Source organism: Coturnix japonica, unplaced genomic scaffold, assembly GCF_054131305.1.
Source record: "Coturnix japonica strain WE unplaced genomic scaffold, WE-NBRP24 Scf039, whole genome shotgun sequence".
Classification (NCBI taxonomy): Eukaryota; Metazoa; Chordata; class Aves; order Galliformes; family Phasianidae; genus Coturnix; species Coturnix japonica.
The window spans coordinates 1107905-1119360 of NW_028188942.1; the positions used below are offsets into that span (position 1 = coordinate 1107905).

An 11456-nucleotide genomic window follows, 5' to 3' on the forward strand; every position below is an offset into this window, starting at 1 on the left:
GTTCATAGCTTCAGAAGGCAAACAGGAATGTACACAAATTAAACAGAATTTAAGCACCGTCTACATCACTGAATGCTGGGGTTAAATGTGTCAAACCACTTAACTTTCCCCTCCTTCTTTGTTGGGGGGTTCAATACAGTCGAAACAATTTCTCTCACCTGTAACATCAATCTTGAAGGTGAGTTTCTGGCCAGCAGCCTCGCAGCTGTACTCCCCTGCACCTTTCTTCTCCACCTGGCTCACCACCAGCCGACGCTGTTTGCCCTCTGACTCAGCCTTGAACTTCTTGCTCGAGGTGATCAGTTTCCCCTCCTTGTACCACTTCACCTCTGTCTTCTCCTGGGTCACCTCGCAGCTCAGCGTGGCATTTTCTGTTGGTGCAGCCTTCACCTCCTTCTGCACCTTCTGCTTGTTGATAAAGGCATCCTCTGCTTCTGGAACTGGAAAACACTGGGTAAAATATACATTAGATATGAGCAACTTGTGACTGGAAGACATTAAAAGTTGCTTCTATGTTGTATTGGACCATTTCCTGGAGCAACTCTACTTCACAGTGTTTATCACACATTATAATGCATCTCAGCACAGTCTATATGGTCATCCCATCCCTCTGGGTAGTCTTTACTATCAGCTTGGACTCCTAATTTTCAGATTTCTTCTAATGAAGACAATGACAGATCTTCATCTGTCTGTCTTTTTGATATTGCTCCACTCTGCACTGGAGATCAGCCAAATACAGCTCAATTATGAAGTGAAGACCTCAAAATCAGGAAACCATAGAAATTTAAGAGCAGAAAACCATCTTTTGACTCTACCCTCTGGGAATGATATAGCCCTTAATATGGTGAATACTTGGCCTACATTAGATTTTGTAGCTCGGTTTTATGCATAAAGCATGGTTTTGTACTCTCAGCAACCCCTGATTCTTCAGAGAACTGGCTGAGGTCATCTCCTCTTAATACCTAACACATATAGAAGAAAGTGTTTAAAGCCCACCTTACCCTTTGTGTCAACAAATGGAGTTAGCATCAGAAAGATATCAAGTGTAATTAGTTAGGCATACACACTTCAGTTAAGGGGATTCAGTTAATCACTTTGCTAAGTGGGATCGATTGATACATTGAATCTTTTATTGATTACTTTAATCACTGTTTTATCTGATTCTCCTTTTACCAACAACTGGTTGCTGAGAGCATTCATGCTACTTCCTATTTGAGGCGTGGGAGAACAGATAAACCCTAAATAAATGGGCTTCCATTTCTATTCCATGGTTTGCCCTACAAAAGGCTGTAGAAGTGCAGAATATTTCTGACGCACTTACATCATGGACTTCTCTAGTGCTAGCCAGCTTCTAACAGCAGAGCAATTTTGAATAAGCTTCCTATGCTTGTTTGGGTCCCATGAAAGATCCCAGGGTCCTGATGTTGATACCAAGACAGAGGCTCCAAGCATGAATGCAGGACTAGCAGTTGTGAGGGGGATTGACATTGCCTTTTATTTGCAGTGGAGACATGGAAGACCACTCATTCAGATCATTCATGCAAGCATATTCAGGCATACCCAGCTCAGGTGACCGGGAAGGCTCCTGCTCCCCAGCAGTCATGGCAAACCCTTCCATGACCTGTCCCCTATCTCCTTCCTCCCCGCTGTCACTCTGTGAAGCCTTCTGCTGCCATCCCTTTCCCTTCCTTCATGACTTTCTCCTCTGCATGCTGTCTGAATTCTGAGTGGCAGCAGCTGCCCAGGAGGGTAAGTTCAGCTCAAGTTCCTGTGCTGCTGACCGCTGCAGTACGTGCAATCCCAGGATTCACACCACAGCTCTACCACCAGCACTGCAGTCCACTGAAGGCGAGGGAGCAGGGCAGCAAGCCAATGCAAGAATGCAGTTGACACACTCTACATTTGATCTCCCTGCTTGTATTGACTGCAAAAGCATCATTCTCTCCGCCCATCTTCAACAGCCCCTGTTTTGACTGATGATTTTCAGGGAAGGTTCAAGTTGGATGTTAAGAAAAACTTCTTCTGAAGAGGAATGGTGATGTGGTGGCACAGCTTTGCAGGGAGGTGGTGGGGTTACCATCCCTGGGAGTGTTCAATAACCTTGGAGATGTGGCACTGAGGGACGTGGGCAGTGTGCATGGTGGGATGGGTTGAGGCTGGATGTGGGGATCTTTGTGGTCTTTTCCAACCACAATGATTTGATGAAGATCAGAAGGCTTGCTTATTAGCAAGACAACAAACATGGCCTAGACCAACCAGGTGATGCAAAACTTCTCACAAATGCAATGGAGCTTTGGCCCACTTCAAATAAGGATTTCAGCATGCACCACAAATACTGAGATAATGAGATGGCAGAATCAGCCCTTTTTACTCTAGTTTTCTATAGGTTTCCAAGGTGTGCAGCACTTGTTTCTTTTAAGCAAGAAGGTCTAATCTGCATCCCATAATGCTCAACACTCAGCACCTAACATTCAACATGTCCTTAAAATGGGATTGTTCTGTGCTACCAGTGGAACCCTGGGGTAGAGGAACCCTGAAAAGCTTTCTGAGTGCAGTGGTAAGAGGACAAATTAAGACTCAGAAAGCCATTGCACTTTGGGAGAAGCTAGTAAGATGAGGATTTCTGTAGTGAAAGTGCCAACCACTCCAAGAGTACTCATAATCCCTCCTGACTTTCACACCACATCATTCTGCAGTGAGGGCTGGACTTGCACATCATGTTACAGTGGTACACATGAGAAATACAGCAACGGTAGCTAGGCAAGCACTCCCCACGTATGGCAGAGGAGGAGGTATCACATTACCCTGTGCAGCCATGAGCTCATCTGGTCTGAAAGAGAACAGAAAACCTTTGGTTTCTGAGGCAAACAGCTAATAATAGCCCTCAGCTAGCAAAATTCAAGTGTAAAAGCACTACATTGCTGTGTTTTCTCCCTACACCTCTGCAATAAGATGTGGGCTGGCTTTGGCTGCTGAGGATTAACTTGGTAGATTCCAGCTGTTGCCATAGTCTTTCTGTCATCGTTCATATTTCATTTTCTCTGACAGATACCTCCCAAATCTACCCTGTCTGTAATCCACTATTTGCTGAAACTGCCAGTTTCCTGAGCCAAAAGCATGAGCTACACAACTCACGGAACAGATCCAAAGGCCCCAGAATCACATCCATGTGGTGTGGGAATAGTAAAGGCTGATAGTTTAGAGTCTACACCGCAGGCAGCAGCAAAACTGTCTACTACAGGAGCAGAGATATATTGCACACCAGGGACTGAAGGAGCAGAATGCCCCAAGATTGAGAGAGCAAAGACTGCAACCTTTACAAGGGAACAGAACGCAAGCTATGCCCTGCAAGGACACCAGGTCTGTGTGAGCAGAAAGGCAGTAGACTCCCAGTACAGTTGCTCCTCCACATAGCTGACCAAATGCCAAACCTTGACCAGGATTAAGCTCCAATGTGTTCACTGCCATAAGAAAGAAGAGGAGAAAACAGATTCCCTGTCCTGATCAGCTCAGAATACAAGACGAGAACTGTAAAGTTAACAGAGAACAAGTTGACTTACGAGCAAAAACCAGCAGAGTGCAGCTTCAAATAAAACAGAAGACAAACCCTCGTCATCAGCCAGCTCACTAATGGTCACTCAGAATGCAGGTGATGTGCCCATGGCTATCTGGAGTCTAAGTTAAAATGTACCGGATCTTGTGCAAAATATACTGACACCAGAGCAATCTCTACTGCAGCTGGAGTGAGAGATCTGCCTCCATGCTAAACTCTCAGACTAATGAGAAACGTACAATTAGAAAGGTATCAATGGATTCATGACTGGTCATTACATTTACAGAACATGGAACGAATGGTCGTCAACATGGGATTCAACAAACCAAAGGCAAGTGCAATGCCTCTGACTAAAAGTTCTTAGGACACCAACAACCAAACCTCAGTGCAGCCACAGTAGAGAACTGTAACTACTACTGTTGAAATATCAACTGGCAGAGCAGTGTTGCACATTGTACAAATCACAGTTGGACATCTATGGACAGCTCATTATAAAAGTAGTCGTAGGGGAAGAGCTGGATGAAACACTGTTAAAAACAAATAATCATTTTAGCTGCACGTTTGTAAGCATTTCTTTTCATCCTCCCCAAAACAGTTTCATGGCAGAATCAAGAGGACACATTCACACAGATATTTCCACAGCCAGACTAGGGAATAATCAAAGAATATCAACCAAAATGTGTTTCCTACCAGTTACATGAATCTTGAAGGTGAGTTTCTGGCCAGCAGCCTCGCAGCTGTACTCCCCTGCATCTTTCTTCTCCACCTGGCTCACCACCAGCCGACGCTGTTTGCCCTCTGACTCAGCCTTGAACTTCTTGCTCCAGGTGATCAGTTTCCCCTCCTTTTACCACTTCACCTCCGTCTTCTCCTGGGCCACCTCGCAGCTCAGCGTGGCATTTTGAGTCAGTACAGCCTTCACCTCCTTTTGTACCTTGTCCTTGTTTGTAAACACGTCTTCTTTCTCTGCAGGGACATCACAACAGTCACACCATTTTGCTGTAGTCTGCTGCAGAGCTAACTCCAGTTCCCCATTTTCACTATACTTGCCCTTCACAGAGAGCATCGTGATGCCTCATTAAGACAAGAAAACACTTTCCCCTCTATTTTGCCTTGGGAAATGATAAGCATATCATTTCATATCATATCATATCATATCACATCATATCACAAAGCTAAACATTTCGCAGTCTGATAGCAGATTTGGACATGAGATTTAGAACACCTGCATGCACTACTGAACCTTCTCCCTTATCTTTTTTTCTTCTCATGTCTCTCTACATTTCCAGTAAATCAGAAGGGAACGGCCCTCCAGAACAGGTTGCCCAAGGAGACTGTGGATGCTCCATCCCTGCAGGCATTCAAGGCCAGGCTGGATGTGGTTCTGGGCAGCCTGGGCTGCTGCTTGGCAACCCTGCACATAGGAGGGGGTTGGAACTGGATGAGCGCTGTGGGGCTTTGCAACCCAGGCCATTTATGAGTCTGATTAGTGGCATTTTCCACCTAATTGTGTCATTCAAATTTTGTAACCAGATCTCTTCAAACACCTTCCCCTTTTCTCACTCCTTGCATGCCTGGTGTGCTCTTGCACTGTAACCCTGCAGACACCAGCTGACTACAAGAGCTGCACAAGTTACCCTCCTTGCCTATGGTTTGTTGCAGTAATTCATTCCTCGATGGAAAAGCACGTGTAGAAAAGTGTTATGACACTAGATGACAAAGAAAGTCCTATAGCCAAAGTGTTTTGCACCAGAGAGGCTGTAAGTTGATCCTCCAAATGCAAGACACACCAAATGAAGCGTTCCTTTATCTCTGGGATTTCAAGCATTTTCTCACCTCTGACTTTCACTTGGAATGTTGCTTTGTCATCTTTTGTTTCACAGCTGTAGCTCCCTTGGTCTTTCAGGGTCACATTTTTGACCATGAGCTTGCGGTGCGTCCCCTGGGAGATGATGGTTGTCCTCTGGTCCTGCTTCACCTCTGTTTGATCTTTCTTCCATACGACAGCTCCGCTTGCAGCTGACACCTCACACACCAGCTCCAGGTCTTCAGAAGGACTGACTGATATTTCTGGAGTCGTTTTGGGCTTGTTGACAGAATTAATGGCTTCACCTGAAGAAAAAAAAGTGGTTTACATCCTGACACAGGCTTATTCAGCACAGCATTAAGATACAGTTAGAACTGATTGTAATGTCTCTGCTCGTTAGATTTGGGTGATCGAGTTTCACCTCTGGAGGTACTCACATACAAACGTCTTCTTGATTCTCCTGTGTAAGGAAAGAGTAAGTTCTATGCAGACAGTTCTTATTTCTTTTAATCAATTCTGTATTCTGCACATGTTCTTCTGAAGCTAAAATGAAGGCAGCTAAGTAACGTGTTTGCAATACATGAACAAACCTATTCAACACCTTGTCTCTAAGCTAACAAGCAGCGTTTGATGAGCACATCAGTATTTCATGCCCTTCATTCCATCCAGAGAGAACCTGCCTGAGGAGCAAGCTGATGGCTGTCAGCTACAGGCAGACCTAGCTTAGTATTGCATTTCTTAGAGCAACAGCTGTTGCTTTCAGTCACTGAATATAACAAGGCCAATTGCTATGCCAGGCACATTTATGGCATCAGTGAACAAATAATTCGTTAAAAATTGTAATAGACAGGAGACATCTATTGTTTTAAAACTAGGTGACCAAAGAAGAACAGTCCCTCTAGAGTCAAGCTGTGAAGAACTAATAGCACCAATCAATGTCACATAGATAGATTACTTCCCTGCCCTAAGACCATCTTGTGACCATTTGGTGCTCCTAATTAAGCCCTCTTGATGGCTTTTTTGTCTGAGCCATGTGACATTTTGTGATAGGAGTTACTGCCAGTGTTCCCTTAACCCAACACCAAAGTAGGAGGAATCCATTCTCAGGGAATCATGCAGGCTTCCTCTGTATTTGATGCTCAGAGACAGCCCCAGAACTTTTTAAATCTTAGCTTAGCTCTCATCCAATAATGTTCATCAAACAGTGCAACTTGTCCTTTGGGGATGCCTTTGTTCTGCATCAACCAGTTCCAATGGAGTCTTCTTGGCTTGTTTTAGATCAGTTTTTCAACAGATAAAGCCAGAGTCTTTGAATTACAAAGTGAAATTGCAGAATGCATGATTCTCAACCAAACAGAACAGGAGGTGGGATGCAGGGTGAATACCTGAGCCAACACCACCTGCAAGCAATCCTTCAATATCTTAGGAATCTCTAGCCATCCCAAATCCAGTGTTGTGCTTGATCTATCATCTCTGCTGAGTTTTTAGCTAGCTGATGGTGAGCATCATGGTGGTGATGGGTGAGCAGTCAGACTAGAGGGTCTTAATCAACCTTAAGGATCCTGTGATCAGAGGAATGTGAATGTGCTGTTAAAGGTCACAAGCGCTGCGCTGCAGCATGAGCATACACAGCGAAAGGCTTTCAGTAGAGCTTCGGTTCATAAATGAGGACTGGGTTATGGAAAATAGGCTCAAGATATAAACCAGAAAACAGATCTCAATGCCAGGTTCTGTGAATGCAGCCAGCTGAATTTCACTGATATTGAATTTCAATGACAATTTCTTGTGTTATTTTACCCTCCAGCTCCACCCTGAACAGGAACAGGTCAGTGACAAGCATTACTCCTCCAGGCTTGACCTGACAGTGCTTTACTTGCACTATGAGCTAATGGCTGTGCTTACAGCACCTCAGGGAGACACCTCAGAGATCACAACGTCCTTCGGGTACAGCAGGAGACACTCAACTCTCCAAATATGGAGTTTAATTTGTCTAAAGAGGAGACAGGTTTCCAATGTTAAGAACTTAGGACCATTTCAGTCAGAGGTTTAAAGATGATGTAAGCGCTGAGGCAATTCATGAACTGGAAGAATGAAGCCCAGATGTGAGGGCTCAAGTCGTGACTCCAGCGTCAGATGGAGCTAAGGCTGTCCTGAATTCATCACAACACAGTTACATTATTTGCTCATCCTGTGGATTTGCATAGGGACAACAGTAAGATCAGAATTGCTTCAATAGAGCTATGCAATCTTTGTCCTAAATACTGGAAACCCACAGGGCTGGACAAATAAAATGAATTAAGTCTGAAGTGCTTTACATGGATTGTGATCCCATGTTTGCCTCACAAACTTACCTGAGACTTTCCAATCAAAAATCAGAGTGTCATCTCCAATTTTGCAGATGTTCCCTCGTCTTCTTTCGTTACAGCTGAAGCCACAAGCTTATGCAGTTTCCCTTTATCTTCCATTGTGAATTTCTTACTGGTCGTGATTTCTTTGCCATTTTTGTACCATTTCACCATGACATTGGCTTCAGAGGTCTCAGAAACAAATTCAGCTTGTTTTCCAGCAACGGCCCTGATTACTCCTCCAGTTGTCTCTTTGATTATGAAGTCTGCCAGTGCTGAAACAAAATATGGACACTCAAAATACATATGATGGTAAAGAACTGCAGAGACATTGGTGACCATGAGGCATTCATTTATCATAAGATCAAACGTGCACGTTTAATCCTAGTTCTAATTGCTAGATTCTAATTCAGAAGCTGGCAAATTGGCAGCTTTTATAAACCACGTACCAGATTACCTTATCTCCACAAGTTGAAGGACATACACTGTACAGGGGACAGAGCCAAAGGAAGAAGCCCAAGGCTTCAAGAAAATGTCTAAAATAGGAAAACTGAGGAAAGAATTGGAACAAGCAAACTAGAAGGAAATCAATGGAGGGGGTATCTATTACTGCACTGTAACCCCCTGGCAAACAAATCGAGCCTAAAAGATGGAGATGTCACTTAGGACTGAAAAGAAAAACAGAATTCCTTTATGGAAATTAATTGGAGTGCAAAAGTTAGATGATAAAACTGGCCCCTATTAACACACAGTGGAATAATTGACTTCAAAGATTCAAAATCTCACCACTGTCTTAGCCAAAAGTTTAAGCCTAAGTCCACGGTCCTATTTTACTGAGGGTAATTGAGCTTGTTTTCCAACTTCTTGTTAACATATCATTTCAAAACAGCGCACACAACTGAGTTGGGTCTGTTGAGACAGCGCAGTCAGAGCTGCTAAAATCAAAGTCTGGATTATGCATGCATTTGTTCTGCAGTTCCAAGAACACGCATGTATAATACAAATTCAACAACGTTCTACAGAATGCCTGTATTTAGGAGCTCGAGAGCCAGCTGATGGACACTGGGATGACTGAGATCCTGTCAATACATTTAACTCCATCCTATCATACAGTCAAATTTCATTCATTTTTTCAGGAACTGTCTCTTATCATTGTAGTCCCCTCACCACTGCTGGATGTGAGCCCAATCACACAAAAGCAGCTGCTGGTTTTCACTGCAGATACTGCAGTAAGGAGAAACAGCCTCCGGACTGGACCAGCTGAGCGTGGCCCTACCAGGATTTGCTCCAAAGTTCTTATTACCAGTAGTGCTTCCTGATGAAATACATGGGGGTCCTCCTTTGATTCCAACCCCAACCCACCCCACCATGTCCCCTGATAACATCCATCAGGGCCACATCTCGACAGCTCCTGAACCACCTCCCTGGGCAGCCTGTGCCAGTTAATTCTGTGGACAGACCTGCCAGTATGAAATATCATGCTAACATGACAAAGAGAGAGAAGAAAAGCAAAATTAAGACTAGCTGACAAGCCTTGGCAGGAAGTTCTGCTCTCCATCAATTTAGTTCCTGTGACTCTTCACAGGTCTCTTCTACATTTGGGATCACTGCTACAAAAAGAGCTCTTGACATCATCTCTTGTGGCCACCCTGACAGAAGAGCAGGAAGGCTGGGATGCTCTTTTTCCTATCTTTCCCTTGATTTCCTCTATATCTTAGGGACGAATCACAGGACAGAACACAGAAATCAAATGGCTCTACAAAGCAGATTGGCCAGTTCAAGTCAAAACAGCCACTGAAAACACCCGAGACGCTGTCTGACAACAGCTGGACTATCGGGGAGTCAGGTGAATGCAGTCTGCTGGCCCTGGGCAGGAAGAGGACAGCCCAGACTGTCACATACCTTTCACTGAAAGCTGATAGAGCATTTTATCCCCCTCACAGATGCACTGACAACTTCCAGCAGCATCCATTGAGACGCTGTGAATTTTCAGGGTGTGTTTCCTCCCCACAATGTGCAGCTCATATTTTCCACTGGCCTTGAGCTCCTTCCCATCCTTCATCCACTCCACAGTAGCACCTGTGTCTGAAAGCTCAGCCTGCAGTTTGGCTTCCTCACGCAGCCGAGCGCAGATCTTTTCTACATCTTTGCTCTTATTGGTAAATCTCACTGCAGCACCTGTCAGGAGCAAAGGCCTCGTTATTTCAATTTATATCAGGCTAACGTGGTCAATGTTTGCTGCAAGATCTCTGAAAAAGTATCACCTTCTGTTCCTGCACTCATCATTGTGTCAGTGCTGAGCAATTCAAGATATTTCATTTGGTCTTCTTGCCGGATTTACTAAGTAAAAATCAACCAAACATCTCCTTCTACTGATTAAGAATGCTCTAAACATGCTTCTGCAGAGGTTTCCACCCAATGACAAACAAGTCCTCCCATAATGAATGTTTATTTGTAATATTTTGTCATGCAAAGCTGATTGATAGAGATATTATTGGAATGATTGCTCCCCTACTTCTAAACTATTCCAGTGCAATCAGAAAGGCTATCTGAACCTGGAGCTGAAAATACTGCTCTATGGTGATGCAGTGGTAAACATGGTGACTGAATGCACTGGCCAATAGCTGTGAACTGCAGACATTCATCAGCTGGCATGAAGCAATCTGGTTCAGATACCAAGCAGCTGGGTAGATTGGCTTACCCTACACTCAGTGCTATCATGTTTAGGTCATTACCAGGACTCACGTCAGTCCATGGGATGCAATTTCAGGTATTTGGTACAGTCAGTGAATGCCTGCAGCCCCAGTTCTAATCATCAGATCACAGCAACTATGCCTTGACTGTAAGAGGAAAGGAGAAGGATCAAAGCAAATACCTCTCACTCTCATCTTGGTGCTGACATCAACATTTTTGGCAACAAATTTCACTTCTGCTCCATCATCGTTCTTGGTGACGTTCTTTATGATTAGGCTGGGAGTAGTTTGGGTTCTCTTGATGATGCAGGTCTTGCTTTCCTGTAAGACTTTACCACTGAGGTACCAAATGCCGCAACACATTGTTGTAAGGTCAATAGTAAACATGGCATCCCCTCCAGGTACAGCTTCACTAGTTGTTAGGGGGGATTTCACAGCCAGGACTGGTTCTGAGGAAGAACAACATGGATGTCTTAATGCTCTTGAGATGCAAGTCTGGTATCTCAATTAGAAATGGAAGATTAAATCATAGGGACATTTCTACTTCTCCCTTTGCATGAGTGCTGGAAGAAGCACTTCTATGCTTAAGATCTGTTACAGAAAGTTCTGCCTCTTGCACATGTGAGATATCAAAAGATAAGGATATTCATCTCTCTGTCACAGAAACAGAACTTGTATCACTTCAGTGGTAGCTGGAGGTTGATATGAGATAGGAGAACTAGGAATAAAGGAAAGCCTTTATTGTGTTAATGCACTACTATCCTTAAAGTCAAAGGAAGCATCTTGAGGGAACCAACACAGCTGCTCAGCTCACACTGACCCATTTCCATTGGGGTTTTTGTGCTTACCAAGGTGCACGCTCCCTGGGAATTCCAGAGACGGGCTCTGTCCATGCGCATTGACTGCAGACACTTGGAACTGATCATCAGCCTCTGCAGACAGATTTACAGCCCCTGCACAGCTCTATATAACAGTCTTATAGAACTACCTCTAGTTGAAGCAATCTCCACACAGAGATCCTTTCCCAGCACACTCCGACACGGGGGGGGGGCAAAACG

The 11456-nt window shown here is 44.3% G+C and overlaps 1 protein-coding gene across 1 annotated transcript; it reads right to left on the minus strand.

Annotated features, from left to right (window-relative positions):
• Positions 1-7587: 7587 nt before the first annotated feature.
• Positions 7588-9827, minus strand: LOC146753138 (myosin-binding protein C, cardiac-type-like). The gene is made up of 2 exons (XM_085530841.1): positions 9608-9827; positions 7588-7980 (listed from the first exon to the last, which is right to left on the minus strand). The coding sequence occupies exons 1-2, from the start codon at positions 9765-9767 to the stop codon at positions 7733-7735; spliced, it is 408 nt and encodes a 135-aa protein (XP_085386967.1). The 5' UTR covers positions 9768-9827; the 3' UTR covers positions 7588-7732.
• Between the last annotated feature and the right edge of the window lie 1629 nt (positions 9828-11456).